Consider the following 19,900-nt stretch of genomic DNA (forward strand, 5'->3'; position numbering starts at 1 on the left):
AATATCACATCTTCGTGGTATAACATGATATTTGGTATTGTGATCCCCCTAACTTTGTTCTTCTCTCTTAAGCAGGCTGCAGCTATTTGGGGTCTTTTTTGGCTCCATATACATTTTTGGAGTATTTGTTCCAGATCTGTGAAATATGCCATTGATATTTTAATGGGGATTGTACTGAATGTATAGATTGATTTGGATATTATGGTCCTTTAATTAATTAATTTGTTTAAAATATTACATATGTCTTCTTTTTTTTAAAATCTGTAAATTTTTATTTTATTTTATTGATTAAGGTATTACATATGTGTCCTTATCTCCCTATTGCCCCCAATCCACCCACTCATGCCCTCACCTCCCGGTTGTCTGTTTCCATTGGTTAGGCTTATATGCATGCATACAAGTCCTTTGGTTGGTCTCTCCCTCTTACTGCCACCCTCCCTTAACTTCCCTCTGAGGTTTGATGGTCTGAAAGTTGCTTTTCTGTTTCTGGATCTGTTTGTGTTCATCAGTTTATATTGTTCATTATATTCCACAAATGAGTGAGATCATGTGATATTTATCTTTCTCTGACTGGCTTATTTCACTTAGCACAATGCTCCCCAGTTCCATCAATGCTGTTGCAAATGGTAAGAAGTCCTTCTTTTTTACAGCAGCATAGTATTCCATTGTGTAGATGTACCACAGTTTTTTAGTTCACTCATCTGCTGATGGGCACTTAGGCTGTTTCCAAACCTTAGCTATTGTAAATTGTGCTGCTATGAACATAGGGGTGCATATATCTTTTCTGATTGGTGTTTCTGATTTCTTGGGATATATTCCTAGAAGTGGGAGCACTGGATCAAATGGGAGTTCCATTTTTAGTTTTTTGAGGAAACTCCATAATGTTCTCCATAGTGGCTGCACCAGTCTGCATTCCCACCAGCAGTGCAAAAGAGTTCCTTTTTCTCCGCATCTTCGCCAACGCTTGTCATTTGTTCATTTGTTGATTATAGCCATTCTGACAGGTGTGAGATGGTACCTCATTGTTGTTTTGATATGCATCTCTCAGATGATCAGTGACTTTGAGCATATTTTCATATGTCTCTTGGCCTTCTTTATGTCCTCCTAATCTCTTTGAAAAGCAATGGGAATTAACAACAGAGGGGAATTAACAACAATAATAACAACAATTATTTGTCTTAATTTATTAAGGAATTTTAAACGAAATATCACCTCACCTTAGATTTCAGAAGCAAAACATCATTGTATAATTTATGTAGATAATAAACAACAAAGAAAATACTTACTTTTCTGACAATCATAGTCTCAGATAGTCACTTAATCCCAAAATCCCTCAGGGTGACAAAAACTGAGCTGAATGTGTCAGCGGAGTTAGGTAGGTGCATGGCCAGTCACATATTTTTTTGAAGCCTCACTCAACCTCACAGGCAGGATTTCTCTATCTCTAAAATATTTTAGAGACTCTCTCAACAAAATCTTGATCTCACTTTAAATCTAAGCAATATTTTCTTGTACTCCTTTAAGTAAAATGCTAAACAAAAAAGCAAACAAATAGTCTAATTATAAAATGGGCAGAGGTCCTGACAGACACGTCTCCTAAGAAGACATACAAATGGCCAACAGATATATGAAAAGATGCTCAACTTCACTAGTTATCAGGGAAATGCAAATCAAAACTACAATGAGATACCATCTCAAATAACAGCCATCTGTTAGAAAGGTTATTATCAACAAGGCAAGTAATAACAATGTTGGTGAGGTTGTGGAGAAAAAGGAACCTTTGCTCATTGCTAAATGTAAACTGGAATAGCCACAATGGAAAAACAGTGCATTTTCTCAAAAAATTAAGGGTAGAGTTACCATATGATCCAGAATTTCTTCTTCTGGATATCTACCCCAAAAACTTGAAAGCATTTGTTTGCAAAGACATATGCACCCCCATGTTCATTGCAGCATTATTCACGATGGCCAAGACATGGAAACAACCAAAGTATTTTTTGACAGATGATTGGATAAAGATGATGTGGTACATATACACAATGGATTACTACTCAGGCATAGGGAAAGATAAAATACTGCCATTTATGACAGACAACATGAATGGATCTTAAGAATATCTTGCTAAGCAAAATAAGTCAGATAGAGTCAAGTACCAAAATATTTCACTCATATGTGGGATATAAAACTGAAAGCAACAAATGAACAAACCAGAGAAACAAACAAAAACTCATAGACACAGACAACAGTATGGTGGTTGCCAGAGGGAAAGGAGTGCGGGTGGGGTAATACAGGGACAAATATATGGTGATGGAAGATGATTTGGTTTTGGGTGGTGGGCACACAATGCAACATACAGATCACATTTTATAGAAATGTGCACTTGAAACCTATACAATCTTATTAATCACTGTCACCCCAATAAATTTAAATAAAAAATGAAAAGAAAAAAGGGGTAAAAAAGCTAGTGTGTGTAGGACCTCTTTTTGGTTTTTAAGAGAATTTGAAGATATGGTGCCTTTGGCACACTAGAACATTTAAAAAAGATGTACGCAGTCTGTAAATAAGTAAATAAATACTCATATGCTTGCTGACTCTGATTCAAAAGTCACCAATACATCAAATTTCTAAATAACTGTGGGCGTAAGAAATGTCCTAAAGGCAGCAGTGGGGACTGTATTCTTGGGGACAGATGTAGACTTGAGCATCAGAAACAGAAGATATGCAATCAATATCACCATAGGTCTTTTAAAATTAATAGTGAGTGATTTTCCTTATGTATCAATTTTTATAAATACATATTTTTAATTGTTAAAAATAAATCTGATAATAAAAAATAAAATACATGTAAAATCATACATAGTATAGAGCAGTGGTCGGCGATCCACATGCTGCTCTTTGGCCCCTTGAGTGTGACTCTTCCACAAAATATCACGTGCGGGTGCGCACGTACAGTGCGATTGAAACTTTGTGGCCCATGAGCAGAAGTCGGTTTTCAGCTCTCAAAAGAAATTTCAATCGTTTTACTGTTGATATTTGGCTCTGTTGAATAATGAGTTTGCCAACCACTGGTATAGTGATAGCTCTTGCTAGTATTTTTTAAAAATAAATCTTTATTGTTCAGATTATTACAGTTATTCCTCTTCCCCCCCCCCCCATAGATCCCCTCCACCCGGTTCCCACCCCACCCTCTGTCCTACCCCTCCCCCACTGTCCTCATCCATAGGTGTATGATTTTTGTCCAGTCTCTACCTGCACCCCCCACATCCCTTTCTCCCGAGAATTGTCAGTCCACTTCCTTTCTATGCTCCTGATTCTATTATATTCACCAGTTTATTCTGCCCATCATATTTTTTATTCACTCGATTTTTAGATTCACTTATTGATAGATACGTATTTGTTGTCACTTTGTTGTTCATAATTTTTATCTTTACCTTTTTCTTCTTCTTCCTCTTCTTAAAGAATACCCTTCAGCATTTCGTTTAATACTGGTTTGGCGTGATGAACTCCTTTAACTTTTTCTTATCTGTGAAGCTCTTTATCTGACCTTCAATTCTAAATGATAGCTTTTCTGGGTAGAGTAATCTTGGTTGTAGGTTCTTGCTATTCATCACTTTGAATATTTCTTGCCACTCCCATCTGGCCTGCATAGTTTCTGTTGAGAAATCAGCTGACAGTCATATGGGTACTCCCTTATAGGCAACTAACTGTTTTTCTCTTGCTGCTTTTAATATTCTCTCTTTGTCTTTTGCCCTTGGCATTTTAATTATGATGTGTCTTGGTGTGGACCTCTTTGGATTCCTTTTGTTTTGGGTTCTCTGTGCTTCCTGGACTTGTAAGTCTGTTTCTTTCACCAGGTAGGGGAAGTTTTCTGTCATTATTTCTTCAAATAGGTTTTCAGTATCTTGCTCTCTCTCTTCTTCTGGCACCCCCATAATCCAGATGTTGGTACACTTGAGGTTTGCTCAGTGGCTCCTTACGCTATCTTCATATTTTTGGATTCTTTTTTCTTTTTGCTTTTCTGCTTGGGTGTTTTTTGCTTCTTCATATTTCAAATCTTTGACTTGATTCTTGTGATCCTCTAGTCTGCTGTTGGATCTCTGTATATTATTCTTTATTTCAGTCAGTGTATGCTTAATTTCTAGTTGGTCCTTTTTCATATCCTCGAGTGTCTCACTAAATTTATCAGCTGTTTCTAGAATATTCTTGAAAAACCTTATAGCCGTGGTTTTGAACTCTATATCCAGTCATTTGCTTTCCTCCATTTCTGTCATTTGTGACCTGTTTCTTTGTCTCCACATTTTGGCTGCTTCCCTGTGTTGATAGAGTGGCTTTGTGTGCTAGGTGTCCTATAGGGCACATTGGCTCAGCCTTCCCAATTACCTGAGGTGGACACTCTTGGTGCACCCCTTTGTGGGCTGTGTGCACAGTCTTGTTGTAGTTAAGCCTTGATTGCTATTGGTATCACTGGGAGGAATTGACCTCCAGGCCAATTGGCTTGTGAGGATCTGTTGTTTGTGCTGGGAGAACTTCTGTGGTGGAGACACCTTTATGGGGCAAACTTGCTTCAGTGGGGCTTTGGTGCTCACTGAATATGCCCCTTGACTGTGTCCCCATGGATCTGAGGAGTTGTAATCTGGATGGTCCTACTTTGACCCCTGGGTACACTGGCTCTTGGATCTCCAAGGAGGTGCAAATTTAGCCTCTGCCTGAGGCCACCCAGCAGGAGCTACATTGAGATCGGCAGATTCTTCTTCTTTGTTTGGGGTTTGAGATGCCCAGATGAGGCCCAGCTGTGAAGCAGTGCAAGCTGCTGTGGGGCCTTGGGCCTTCTTTTGGAAGTTCTGGCGCTCTCTGACCCAGCTGCAATTTGTTAGGTAATTTTAGATTGCAAAGGCTAGGCCAGTGGTCAGAAAATCGTGACTCGTGAGCCACATGCGGCTCTTTGGCCCCTTGAGTGTTCTAACATCACTTCTCCAAAATAGACTCGCCCGGGCCGAATACCTACTTCTTCGCATGGGCCAGGAAGTTTCAATCGCACTGTACATGCAGGCCCGCATGTGGTATTTTGTGGAAGAGCCACACTCAAGGGGCCAAAGAACCGCATGTGGCTTGAGAGCTGCAGTTTGCTGACCACTGGGCTAGGCCATTCATATGCAAAAGCCTCTGTGCACAGCTTGGGTGGGGCGGGGTCTCAGTGCAGAGCAAACAGCTATGGCTGATCCTCAGCACTGCCCTAAGAGGCCCCCGGGTCTCAATGTCCCTCAGTAATCGCTGCAAGCACCTCTGAGAGAACGCCACCCTCAAGTTTTGCCCGAAGCCAGACAGTCCAGTTTCTCCCCGTATGAGTCTGGGTCCCCAGAGTCTCGCCCGGAACTGTAGTTCAGAGCAGTCGGGAGCTTGTGTCTCCCTCCCGATTGAAAAATACAACCGTGTACTCAGTTGCCAGCCCTTTCTGGTGCGCCCGCCTCTTTACCTCTGCACTCTACTTCTGCACCTCCTCTGAGTCTCAGTGTGCTTTTCTCTTTCCTTCTAATTGTAGACTTTCCACTCAGCCAGCCTTCCTGTGATTCTGGATGATGTCCGTTTTGGCTTTTAGTTGTAGTTTTGAAGTGGTTGTGCAAGGGAGCAAGTTTAGGTGTTTACCTATGCTGCCATCTTGGTTTCTCTCTTCTCTTGCTAGTATTTTGAATATGTACATCCACACATTTTGTATATCCATGAGCATATTCATTAAGCATATTTAATATCTAGGATCAATTTAAAAAAGTAAAACATAAAATTCTATATTTTAGCTTTATAAACACAAGGAACTAAACATAAGCTTTAGCATAAAATTCCTGGGTATAGTTCTTAATTTATGAATGCTTCATTACTTTTTAAAATAATTTATGTTTTTGCACATTTTAAAAACTCTTCATTAAAATTGCTGCAAAGTATTTATTTGAAGTTTTGTATTTGAAGGACTTCCACAGAAACACACTTGTTAAGAATAATATGAAAATAGATTATTTATTAGGATGTCACCAAAGATTTAATAGTGAAATATCAATTTTTGGGTGTGAGAAAGCTACTTTTGCTCCACATACACATTTTCAGATTTATTCCATTTATCCCAGTCTATAAGCATTCAGATGTATTGGTTATTGTGCTATAAAATAGGAAATATTTGTACATGGGAGCTAAATTTACTCCCTGAGTTAAGCTCATGGAATCTGAAAGAGATTGACAGCGGGAACAATATTTTATGAACAAACCTTTGTGGGGTATCTTCAATATACTTCTTCTGATAAAGTCACATCCTTTACTTCTACCAATGTACATAAAAGGTCAAGAAAAACAAAATATTACATAGCCATTCCCCCCACCCCCATAATGTTCTCAAAGTGATAAACTCATCAGAAAGTGAAAAGGGTAATGTAAACACTGGTTATTTTAAACAGTGCTTGAAAAATATTAAATAGCTAGCCCTAGCTGGTTTGGCTCAGTGGATAGAACATTGGCTTGCTGACTGAAGGATCCCAGTTTCAATTCTGCTCAAGGGTACTTGCCCGGTTTGGACTCGATCCCCAGTAGTGGGAGTGTAGGAGGCAGCCTATCAATGATGCTTTCTCATCATTGATGTTTCTATCTCTCTTTCCCTCTACCTTCCTCTCTGAAATCAGTAAAAATATATTTAAGAAATATTAAATAGCTAAAATATTATTGAGCTAAATTCTACATCACAATGAATATGAGAGGAAGTAACAGGGGAACTTCACTGGAAAGGTTTATAAGACAGGAGATTTGAAGAAGGGTGGGTGGTATTCCAAACTTGTGTATATTATTTTTAATACAATTTTTCCTTATATGATTGTCCTGGGCCATGTTTGAATTTATGTCTGTCTGAGTAGGAGTATGCCAATAGTCAAGATGTAATGTCTATACCATAAAATTTAACAGTATGGCTTGGGCAGTGTGGCTAAGTGGTTGAGCATTGACCCCTGAGCCAGGAGGTCACAGTTTCATTCCTGGTCAGGTCACATGCCAGGGTTATGGGATCCATCCTTGGGCGGGGGCGCGCAAGAGGCACCTGGTCAATGATTCTCTCTCATCATTGACATTTCTCTCTCTGCGTCTCCTTTCAGATCTCTGAAATCAATAATATTAAAAAATAAAAATAAAAGCATATTAAAGATGTTAACAGAATGTATTTCTAACAATACTTGAGGATGGGTCATAATTGTACTAGAACTAATTCTGAGTATTGCTCCTTAGTAAGTGGCAAGGATAGCCCTGTGATACTTTATCTATCAATTCAGATGACAACTGACTGGAGTTGAAGTAAAGGAGAAGCTTTATCAAACTTGCTGTGATAGGCTGTCCTTTGAGTGAAGACTATACCAGAGATAGAAGATCAAGCTCATTCATTATCAACATGAAGCTTACAATGTCCAGTAGGTGGGGAAAAGGGATGGTGGATCAACTATAGAATATTTGCATAGTGCAGGTCTAGAAACTGTGCACATCGCTTCCACACCCAACCTGTTAGCTATAATATAGGCTACATAGTCACATCTTACAATGTACAAATATGGCAGAAAAATGTGTTCTACTGTGTATCCAGGGATAGCAACCAAAATGTTTGGCAAAACAGAAATTTCTGCCCGATAGTAAGCATAAATACCTTAGAATTTAGTTTTAATGGGGAGTAAAATATTGAATAGTCAGGATTGACACTAAACAAGTCTAACAACAAAGTGAGAATGCCCATATGACTGGAGAATAAGTCATGTAGAGACAAATAATATTAGAAGCTTGGGGTTTTCTGCCTATTTATCTCTCCTTTTAATTGGATTCACTGACTCCTTTTTTCCACTGCATCTTTAAGAAGAATGCCATCTTTTTAATTGAGTCATGGAAAGCTTGTTTTACTTGCTTGTTTCTCAGTGTGTAAATAAAGGGGTTCAACATGGGTGAAATGGAAGTAATAAGGAGTGAAACACCTTTATTTATAGCTACCTCGTCCTTGGCTGAAGGTTTGACATAAATGAAGATGCAGCTTCCATAAGTAATGGAAACCACAATCATGTGGGAAGAACAAGTGGAAAAGGCCTTTTTCCTTTGCTGGGCAGAGGGAAACCTTAGAATAGTCCTGATGATATAAATGTAGGAAAGAACCACACATATGAGGGTCATGATGAATGTCAACACAGCACACACGATAACCATCTGTTCTATCAACCAAGTGTCTGAGCAAGAGATCTTCAGGAGAGGAGATGCATCACAGAGAAAATGATCAATGATGTTTGAATCACAGAATTCCAGGCCCAAACCCAGACTGATTGGTGGGAGAATGATCATCAGTGCTGCTACCCAACAGGAGAAAATGATGTTCTTGCAGACTCTGCTGTTCATGATGGTGGTGTAATGCAGGGGTTTGCAGATGGCCACGTAGCGATCATAGGACATGGCAGCCAGAAGAAAAAATTCCGTTACTGCAAAGAGGTCTGTAAACAAGAGTTGACTGGCACAAGCATTATAGGTAATGGACTTGTCCCCAGATAATAGGCTATATAGGAATCTGGGAACGCAGGCAGTTGTGAAAGAAATTTCTAAGAAGGAGAAATTTTGAAGGAACAGATACATAGGTGTTTTTAGGTGGGAGTCAATCAGAGTGAGGGTGATGATGGTTAGGTTTCCAGATATACTCAACATGTAGGAAAGAAATAGAAAGATAGAAAGCAATATTTTCAGTGGAGTGTCATCGTTCAGTCCCAGCAAGATGAAGGTTGTTAGTGTAGTTTTGTTTTTCATCCTTGATTATCTTGCTCATTCTGCTTCAAATAATAAGACTTTATATGAGGAACTCCAGAGTCCTGGTCATCTTCTAACCTCAAGAGAAGTAAATCAGTGAGTGATTCCAAATCAGTGGGGATGTAAGCATATCATCCATTCCAATGTTTGATTATCTCTCTTTGTCACATAAACTGACTGTTCATAATTAAATCACATATTTGCACTGCTGCTTGTAATTACAATTTAACTGTAATTGGTGTTGCTTTGACATATCCTATCAAATCTATCTATATATATAAAAGCCTAAACAACCGTTACGACTGGATGACCGAAACAACTGGCACAACCAGTCAACCAATGTCTATGACGTGCACTGAACATCAGGGGGCACATGCTCAATGTAGGAGCTGTCTTCTGATGGTCAGTGCACTCCCTCTGTTCCTCCCCCTGCTTGGCCCCGATAGGGGCAGCCAGCTAGCCAGCCTCCCATGGCCCCCTCCAGCTGGCCTGGCTCCTCCAGCCACCCTTCCCCCCAGCTGGCTCCTTCTCCCACAGCCCCTTCCCCAACTGGCCGGACACCGCATCCTCCATGGCCCCTTCTTGTGGCATGCCAATCTCCCAGGGTTCCTCCCTCCTGCTGGCCCCCCTCACACTCCCACATAGGCCTTGATCGCTAGCCAGGCCAATGGATCCCACTTGTGCACTAATTCATGCACTGGACCTTTAGTATCTAATAAAGATGGAATATGCAAATTGACCATCATACCGATGGAGGTGCCCATAGCCACAAGATGGCAGCTCCCAGTCCCCTCAGCTCCACCGGAGTTCCATAGTCCTTGCAGCCCAGCCTGGGGGGTTGCAGGTACACGGTGTGGCCAGACCTGCCCTAGGCCCCTCAGCCGCATAGGGTTGGCAGGAGGTGCAGGCTAGCCTCAGATGGCGGCTTCCCAGTCACCTAGGGCCGGCCCGAATGCCAGCAAGCCTCAGATGTTGGCTGTTAAGCTGCCCAGGGCTGGTCTGAGGTGCAGGTAAGTGTTGAATGGTGGCTGCCCAGGTGCCCAGGGCCGCCTGAGGCTCAGGTAACCAGGGCCGGCCGAGGCTTTGTGCAGCCTGCAGTGGCAGAAGCAGTAGTCTGATGGGGCATCGCCTTCCCCTGGCCGCCAGGTCACCTCCGGCCCCTGAGGGCTCCCGGATTGTGAGAAGGGGCAAGCTGGGTTGAGGGAACCCCCTGCCAGTGCATGAATTTTCATGTACCAGGCCTCTAGTCCTATCTAATAAAAGAGTAAAATGCAAACTGACCATACCTCCGCTACACCCACAAGCCAAACCCACAAGCCACGCCCACCAGCCAATCAGGAGCGAATATACAAATAAACCCAACCAAGATGCCTACAGCCACAGAGAGCATGAGGGAGGCTTGTGTTTCCCTGGTAATGGAGGAAGCCAAGCTTTCCACCTGCCCTTGCAGGCCTAGGCCTCCACTCAAGGCTACAAAGTTTTACTGATAGAAGATACATGAACCCAAACAGAAATGGCAGCAGCCACGGAGCTGGAAAGAGCAGGAGGCTAGGGTTGCCCACGGTGATGGAGGAAGCCAAGCTTCTGCAGCCATGGCTGGCCCAGGCCTCTGCTTAAGGCTACAAAGTTTCAATTATAGAAGATACATAAATCCCAACAGAAATGGCTGCCACCTCGGAGCAAGCAGAAGGCTTGGCTCTACTCCACGCTACAAAGTTTCAATTGTAGAGGATAAATAAACCCAGAGACCAGGGCCTCCGCTTGGGTCGCCAGGGGGCATGGCCGGCCTGCAAACCACCACAGACCCCTTGCCCAGGCTGCCCCACGCCCCAAGGGAACCCCCACCCTGATCTGGGACACCCTTCAGGACAAACAAGCTGGCCCCCACCTGTGCATCAGGCCTCTATCCTATCTAATAAAAGAGTAATATGCAGATTGACCATCACTCCAACACACAAGAGACCTGTCCCTATGTGGACACAAGATGGCCAGCAAAGAAGGGCAGTTGGGAGGGACCAGGCCTGCAAGGGAGGGCAGTTGGGGGTGACCAGGCCTGCAGGGGAGAGCAGTTGGGGGGGGGGGGACTAGGCCTGCAGGGGAGGGCAGTTAGGGGCAAACAGGCTGGCAGGGGAGCAGTTAGGCATCAATCAGGATGGCAGGGGAGTGGTTAGGGGTGATCAGGCTGGCAGGCAGAAAGGTTTAGGGGCAATCAGGAAGGCAGGCAGGTGAGCAGTTGGGAGCCAGCAATCCTGGATTGTGATAGGGATGTCCAACTGCCCGTTTAGGCCTAAACGGGCAGTTGGACGTGCCTTGAGGGGTCCCAGATTGGAGAGGGTCCAGGCTGGGCTGAGGGACACCCCCTCGGACATCCCTCGGTGGGATTGAGCCTAAACGGGCAGTTGGACATCCCTTGAGGGGTCCCAGATTGGAGAGGGTCAAGGCTGGGCTGAGGGACACCCCCCATACCCCTGTGCATGAATTTTGTGCACCGGGCCTTTAGTTATATTATAAACATCAATGAAAGCAAGTCCTGAAAATGGCTTTTATATCTACTATTCTTACTTCCCTCTACTTCCTAGAAGTTGCTTTGGATCTACTATTCTGACTTTCCTCTACTTCTGAACTCCAGAAATGCTTCTAGCAGAAAAGTTCCTAAAAAAACTAACAATTTTCTTTTGCTAAGAAAATCCTTGCACTAAAATTTACATGTGTGTTAGCAATTAAACTAAGAATGAATGCATATCACATACTTTATTCTGTTTCAAGTTATCCAGTGGAGTTTCTCTGAGGTGTGTTTAAAATATTTTTATTGGATACATGCTCTCACAGATTCATTAAATATATTATAATCCAAATTTTTTTGGTTTTCCTCACCGGAAATTTATTTCAAATTTATATATTTTATATCATTAATATTACCCATGGCTATATTTTACTTCTACTGTTAGAATACCTGTGTTATACATTTTTATGCTTTTTAGGATATCCTAGTGCTACAAAGAAATTTCCCCCAGCTTACAAGCAGAAATCTGGAACTGTATACTCTGGTTACTTAATTTCCTTTTAAATTCCTTTGACAGTGAAAACCCCAATGCCCTTTAACTATCTGCTTTCTTTCCTCAAAAAATTAAATATGGAACTCCCATTTGACTCAGTAATCTCACTTCTAGGAATATATCCCAAGAAATCAGAAGCACCAATAAGAAAGAATATATGCACCCCCATGTTCATAGCAGCACGACTTACAATAGCTAAGATTTGGAAATAGCCTAAGTGCCCATCAGCAGATGAGAGGGTTAAAAAACTGTGGTACATCTATAGTTTCATTATTCTCTAGATTTTGAGAGCCCTTTTCCCATCAAAGCATTAGAGTTAAGACCAGAGCTTTGATATTGATTTTTTTCTTATTTATGTTTTTCCATTATTTCTTTCTAAACACATTTGACAATGACATATTTTCACTTCTCATTGTATATATTTACTGCAAAATTTGTGACAGACAAATAAGGGAACATTTGAAGAATATTTATAGAGCTGAAGAGCACTATCTTGATTTTTTAATGTTTTGGGTCAGCCTATTTCAGCTGGAAATACACACTACCACCCATTTTAAATATCATTTAGCAATATCAGGTTTAACAAGGTTTAGCAATTTCTCAAACATACTTCAACTTTCTCTCTTAAATTTTACCTACTCGATAATTGTTTTCTCTGTCTTATTAACCACTTATACATCAAGTCATGAGGTCTTTGCATCATTTAAACTACTCTAGCCAACATCACCACTAGCCTCCCTCTTGTTTCAATCATTAAGCAAACTTAGACTTGATTTAACTCAGGTTCTCTTCTGCATAAAAACCGTGAACTTATGAAAGTCTTTACAGCTTAATTTCTACCATCTCACATGATCCTGAATTTCTTCCTATCATTTTGTCTTTTTTTTTCCATTCTCCTTCATAGCTCCTTTTCCTTTTCTAATTTGTTGGTGCACCTGAACTATTTTTTCTAGGCAATATCTCTTTTACTCTGCCCTCTCTCTAGGAAGTTCTAGTAAGTGAGGTGATTTCAAGTAGGCTGGTGATCCCTGCATTCATATCTGCAGGAAAATGTTATTCTGACTTCAACTTATTCTTAGACATCTAGATCACTCAGTTGTTTCAACCTTTCTAATGCTGCGACCCTTTAATACCCGTAATGTAAATATCTGTGTTTTCCGATGATCTTAGGCTCTACAGCAGCGGTTCTCAACCTGTGGGTCGCCTAAGACCATTGGAAAACACAGATATTTATATTACAATTCATAACAGTAGCAAAATTACAGTTATGAAGTAGCAACAGAAATAATTTTATGGTTGGGGGTCACCACACCATGAGGAACTGTATCAAAGGATCACTACATTAGAAAGGTTGAGAACCACTGACTTAGATGGTTTGATCTTACACTTTTCCTTTTTTCTATCCGATCGTCCTTGAGCAATTTGATTAATTTCTTTATCTTGTGTCTTTTATTTGTGTGTGTATGTGTGCAAACTTCAGATAAAATAATATGTACATCTTAGGATTATAATGAAAAATTTAGATTACATAGATAAAATGTGTACAACTGCATCTGAAATTAGGCGACCATTCATTACTATTCAGCATTGGGCGTTCTTATTTTATCTTATGATTTCCTATAGGGAGTCCTCTAGATGTGCATATTTCAAGATTTTTCATGTGGCACTCATGACTGTGTTCCCTTCCTTGCCAACAATAAATCTCATTTAAATACATTGTTTATTGTTCTATTTTCTTGACTCCCATTTTCAGTTGTCGGCATGTCTTGCCATTTCTGTTTGCTTTTTAATTTGTTCCCTTTATTCTCTCACTCACAACACTACTTTTACTCTCAGTGTCTTTATCTCATAGCTGAAATATTGCAGAGACATGCTAACATATGGTTAACATATATCTTTGCTTTTCCCATTCAGTATTTTAAAATCAATGCAATCAGAATCATTTTTCTAAAGCCCAGATGTGATTAACTCTCCCCTATGTGTTGTGGACAATATTTTTGGACTGACATTTACCCTATACTATGTATTTCTCTGAAACTCTAGATCTATCTCTCAGTTAAATGGAAGTTAATTTATTTGGCTTTAGGTAAGAGTTGAGAAGCAGAGAAAGAGGAATGCATTAATGGGTTTGAATTTCAAATGCATCAACCATTTGTTAATGAACTATTCCAGGCAATAAATATTTTATTCGGAGTAATGAGTAAGAACAAAATTTCTCATCCTTAGAGAATTTATAAAAATTCTGTATCAGGGGATAAGAGAGTTGAGGAATAGGTTAGAGGATTTAGTGGTTCTGAATAGGATCTCTATGTTTGGGGACCTTTACTGTCTTCCACTAACATGGAGCGGGAATAGCAGAAAGAGAAAAATGAGATAGATTTCTGCAATTTCTTCTCCTTGTAGAGATCTAAGGGGAACGATAATTAAGTTGCTCCTTGAACACCGACAAAAAAGCCTTAGAAAGTCACATAGTCTTCCCATTCTAAAGATTGGTATAGAATTAGCAAAAGGGTGTTCTCCTGTCTAGTGTGACGTGAAACTAAAGGCAAACCCTAGATACTTGACAAATTTTCCTGCACTGCAATTTGCCACAGTAATACTATTGGTGTCTTATAACTTATATACAGAGACCTACTAGGTCTTAAGAGTAATATGGGCAAGGGAAACAAAAGATCCAAGGCTGTGATGCACATGAATAGATGTTTGAGTACCAGAACAGAGGATGGATACTGACGCCTTTACTTCTTATCACATTGAAATGATGTAATTGCTCCAGAACCAAGCTGAACCTGGGTTTAGGGAGGCATCATAAATACATGAAGATGATTCATTAGAGTGAGGTGGTGGATTTTGGTAGGAGGGAAAGACTGATAGCTATATATAGAAAAGCCTAAGTGACCATCACAACCGAAGGGACGACTGAACAGGTTGCAAGGGGTGACTAGGCCAGCAGGGTTGTCAGTGAGGGGCGACCAAATGACTGAGCAGCAGGCTGCGTGGGATGACCAGGCTGGCAGGGGATTTAGTGAGTGGTGACCAAATGACTGAGCAGCAGGCTGCTGGGGCAACCAGGCCAGCAGGTTGGGAGCAGTTTGGGGCAACCAGGCTTGCAGGTGGGGGCAGTTGGGGGGGACCAGGATGGCAGGGGGGGTGAATAAGGGGTGACCAGGCCGGTGGGGGGGTGCAGTTGGGGAGACTAGGCTGGCAGGGGGAGAAGTTGTGTGTGACAAGTCCAGCAGGGGGGGCAGTTAGGGGCGATCAGGCAGGCAGGCAGGTAAGCAGTTAGGAGCCAGTGGTCTCGAATTGTGAGAGGGATGTCCGACTGCTGGTAAAGGCCCAATCCCGAGGATTGGGCCAATACCGGCAGTCAGACACCCACTGAAGGGTCCTGGATTGGAGAGGGTGCAGGCTAGGCTGAGGGGCCCCCCACCCCCGTGCACGAATTTCGTACACCAGGCCTCTAGTTATGTTAATAAAAATATTTATTTTTTTAGAGTGAAATGGAGTTTTGTAACTGAAACATTAATTTTGATTCTTTCAATCACTCTTTTTGCCCTCATTATAAAAATTAAGCTTCTTAGTTAGCATATGGAGAGCTTTCTAATATTTCTGCTATCAGTCCACAAAATTTCCCTCATTTCTTGTTTTTTTTTCCTACTAGGGTACTTGCATTGGCTCATACCATATACCAGCAAGAGACACTATATCATAGTGATTAAGAGTATGACATATAGAGTCGGGCTGCTGGTGTCATCTCTCCTGATTCAATTTGCTTCCCTAGACTTATCTACTAGCAGTTTCCATTAAAGGTGATGCTTAAAATTGCCTGTGGAGATTCTCAGATGTTGGTCCCTGTGTTTTTAAAGATCTCTACACTTGTAGTCTCTAAGTGCTTGTCCCTATTTTAAGTTTTAGGTTAGGCATTAATTCCACCAGGAATCTGTAACTTTTTAAGAAAGATGTATCTTTTCTTCTTACACTTCCCATTGTAGCCTATGATTATTATTTATTATTCTCTGATGACTAAATTGTCAAACTGTATAAACAAATCTTATTTTGACATTGTTTTGTCCCAAGCAGCCAGCCTATCTCCAGGGGCAAAGTAAGAGTTCCTTAAAAGTTTGTGGAAATAAAGTAAGAATGACTATTATATTTGCTTTATTTTCTTTAAAATGTGTTTTAGAGGTATTTTAGTCTCTGGAATTAGACTGTGGAGTTCTCATTTCCCTTTTCCTCTTCGGGTTCAGTTTCCTCCATAATATTTAGTTCATGGAATCCTTGTGATTGTTGATTGCTATAGTCCAGGCAAAGTCCCTGGCAGATAGGAAGTTAAAGCTCTCACTCCTTTGACTTCCTCCTCCGCCCCTTACCCCCCCCCGCCCACTATAACCTGCTGTAATAATTACTGAATGTGTGAGGGCACTAATCAGTGACCAGTACACTATTGTTTTTTCTGCATCCTTTGGTTTGTTTGTTAACCCTCACCATAGAATATTTTCCCATTGATTTGTTGAGAGAGTGGAAGTGAGGGAGGGGTGGGAAGTGAGTGAGAGACACATGCATTGGTTGCCTCTGGCATGTGCTCTGTCTCAGGCCTGGGATGAACCTGCAGCCCAGATACCACCCTTCACCAGGAATCAAACCCCAGACCCTTCACTCTAACCGCTGAGCGACAATGACTAGGAGAGTTCCTGCATTCTTTATAAAGCTTGTGAATTTTGGTGCCTCTTATAACCTGTTCAATGTCCTGTGAAGAAATACTAAGGGCAGAGTTTAGAGACTGCAATTTTGAACATGAGCCAATAGGCACTTCACATTTCTTTCTCAACCCCCATTAACACTTAATCACATGGGCAGATATTTCCATTTGTAAATAGCTGTAAAGAGTCTATGTCTTTGGTTTTCTCTGCATTTCAAAGAGGAAAGAATTTTCCATGAGAAATTTAATTAGTTTGGTATATTAATGGCTTCACTTATTTCTAGTAATCTCTACCCCACATGAAAGCACAGGTGTGTTTTCCTAAGGTCAGGTAAATTGAGGCAAATTGTTTCAATCAAGGCAGTAACAAATAACAGCATTAGAGTGCTGGAGACAGAGAATTACCTAGGACAGTGGTCGGCAAACTGCAGTTCGCCAGCCACATTCGGCTCTTTGGCCCCTTGAGTGTGGCTCTTCCACAAAATACCATGCTCTGGGCGAGTCTATTTTGAAGAAGTGGCATTAGAAGAAATTTATGTTTAAAAAATTTGGCTCTCAAAAGAAATTTCAATCGCTGTACTGTTGATATTTGGCTCTGTTGACTACTGAGTTTGCCGACCACTGACCTAGGGTTTACAGGCATCTTTGCAGAAAAGGAGCACTAATCTAGGCTGAGGGGGAGATACAATTAGCTGTTAATCAGGTACCTTTTTAGATAGGGTTATAGAGGAACTGAACTTTTGAACCAAACTGAGAAAATTCTTAAGTTCTCAATACTTCACTGTGGCATTTTAACTCAGAGCATTGTCCACATTCCTAAACTCTTCTCCCTTTCCAATCACCAATATGTACCTCATATGTACCTATATTTAAGTGAATGTTCTGGTAGACTACTTTCATTCAGGTGAATTTTGTCTTTATTATATTTAAAGGAATATTTTCAAATATGATGAAATCATTGATCTCTAATAACATTTCTGATAATGTGTAATAATGTTGCTATGAATACTTATGCATTCATTCAGAAGGTACTTATTGAGAATCTATGATATGACAGGTAGTGCTACAGATATCAAACACAAAGGGCGAGCAGGTACTGACCACTCTCTAGTGATGCATGTAATAAATATTCAAATAAGTATAATCCCTTCAGATTTCTTTTTTATAATACAAATTAACATTAGAAATATCTATTTTTTTTCAAGAGGTACCCAATATTGCCATCTCTGATTTTTAAGCAGATTAATCATATTTTCTAGGACTAAGGAACTAGAACTTTGAATGATGAAAGAAACTGAAATTGCCAAACAAGAACATACTTACTCTTATGGAAGGTAATCATGGCTTCAGTTGACTGTGTAATCCTGGTAGTCCCGAAGGTGAAACTGAAAGTATAAGTGGGGTCAGTTAACGTGCCCAAATGCTCCTCTTATGAAGACATACGCATTCAGGGATAATTGTTTTCTAGTAGAAAGTGCCAAAAGATTCTCACTAAAGATTCTATTTCATTTTAAACCTAGAGAACTATTTCTTATATTGGAAAGATGAAACAAAAAGTCATGTATTTTAAATGTCTGAGAAATATAAGGTATTTTTTTTTTGAAAGAGATGATTTCTGATTTCTCTGGGAAAGATTTTTACACAGTGAAGGAAGATTGAGATGACTTTTATAATCTCAGTCTCTTACGGATGTACAGGGGCCCTCTCGTGGCTAAATAAAGGGCCCTTTGTGACCAAGTTTAAACATGACTAATGATTTTAATATGCACTGAATTTTGGCAAAATACCTAGAGGAAGCAGTGGGAATAATGTCCTTGGAGACAATAAGATGCAACAATTTCAAGAGACACATTGCAAGTGCAGAACAATAGTTGTATGATGGAAAGATTTCTGGCTACTCTTCAACCCATAGATAACAAAGTGTTAACAAAAGACAAAAAAATTGCTTTGTCTGCTTTTTCTATAAAAAAAAATCTCAAAAGTAATATAGACACAATTTCTAATCCGACAACTGTACATACTTTCCCAGGGTAAAAATATGTTTGTATCATAATTTTTCTGTATTGTACTCTGTTTATGTGTAAGCCATTATCTAATAAAGCTTCCCAAATTTCATTATTAAAATTTATATATTAAAAATCTCATTTTTAATAAACATCATTTTTTCTGTTAAATGATTACAAGAGGCATTTCTGATGTAAAACCCACTTACATATTAGAATTTTGAAGTGTATTGCCACTTTTTCTTCCAATGTATATTTCTGCATGATATACACACCATGTTTGGGTCTCTCTGTTTCACTATTGGCATTATGGGATCTGAAGGAAAACCACCCTCATTCCTTGCTTGAGTTTTGAGTCAACAAAGGAGCAAAAAGTAGGCAAGTAAATGGAGATTAAAATACCAATTTTATTATAGATAGAAATATTTAAAACGTGGCTTTGGACATCCTGATAAGAACCTCCTGAATTAGCCATATCTGTCAGATAGACAGTTGTAGAAACCCAACTCTACCCCACCACTTGGGGCAGACCCTTTTTGTTTCATGAATTTGAACTGTCTGATATCTATTTGTAGAAAAAACAATATAAAACAGGAGAGGGAATATTACCTCTCAGGTAAGTCAGTGTTCAACCCCAGGGGAGGGATAATAGGAGAGTGGCCAGGGATAATAGGAGAGTGGAGGATTATTGATAAAAATCCTGCAAATTTTAGAAATAAATCAGAAGAATGAATGTCTCTACCATGCCATGATTTAACAGGGCCATTCAATAATTATTTAATTATGCAGGAAAATGCACAGGCATTTGACTTGGCTATGTACTTTTGCCGAAACTCCAGACACTGTAAAGTGAAACTGTAGCTGTAGGTTTGTGTTCTGTAGAAAACATAGTCTAAAGATCATAGTTTTAGGGCACTATTGGATATTAGCCAATTCAATATCTATCAGATACTGAACAGCAGTCTTCTTTTGTAAAAAATTAATCTTTATTATTGAAAGTATTATCGATGTCCGCGTTTTTTCCCCAGGTGACCCCCTCTGCCCCAGCCTGCCCACACTCCAGGCCTTCATCACACTATTATCTGTGTTCATGGGTTATGCATATATTCATATAAGTTCTTTGGTTTATCACTCCTACCCTCCCCCCAACATCTCTACCTTCTCTCTGAGAATCATCACTCTGTTCCATGCTTCTATGTCTCTGGATCTATATGGTTCATCAATTTATTGTGTTCATTATATTCCACATATGAGTGAGATCATATAACACTTGTCTTTCTCTGACTGGCTTATTTCACTTAGCGTAAGTCTTCTGCTCCCTTCATGCTGTCTCAAAGTGTATGAGATTC

At 40.3% G+C, this 19,900-nt stretch overlaps 1 protein-coding gene across 1 annotated transcript in view; it reads right to left on the bottom strand.

Moving 5' to 3' along the window:
• Nucleotides 1–7,824: 7,824 nt before the first annotated feature.
• The window catches only part of LOC308244241 (olfactory receptor 6C2-like), a gene marked incomplete at both ends in the record, with an annotated part of 29,481 nt that continues 17,405 nt past the window's right edge, over nucleotides 7,825–19,900 (bottom strand). The window contains 1 exon segment of the mRNA XM_080660213.1: nucleotides 7,825–8,486. Coding sequence (XP_080516339.1) covers nucleotides 7,825–8,486 — 662 coding nt within the window.

Source organism: Plecotus auritus (assembly GCF_963455305.1).
Source record: "Plecotus auritus genome assembly, chromosome: 3".
NCBI classification, from domain to species: Eukaryota; Metazoa; Chordata; class Mammalia; order Chiroptera; family Vespertilionidae; genus Plecotus; species Plecotus auritus.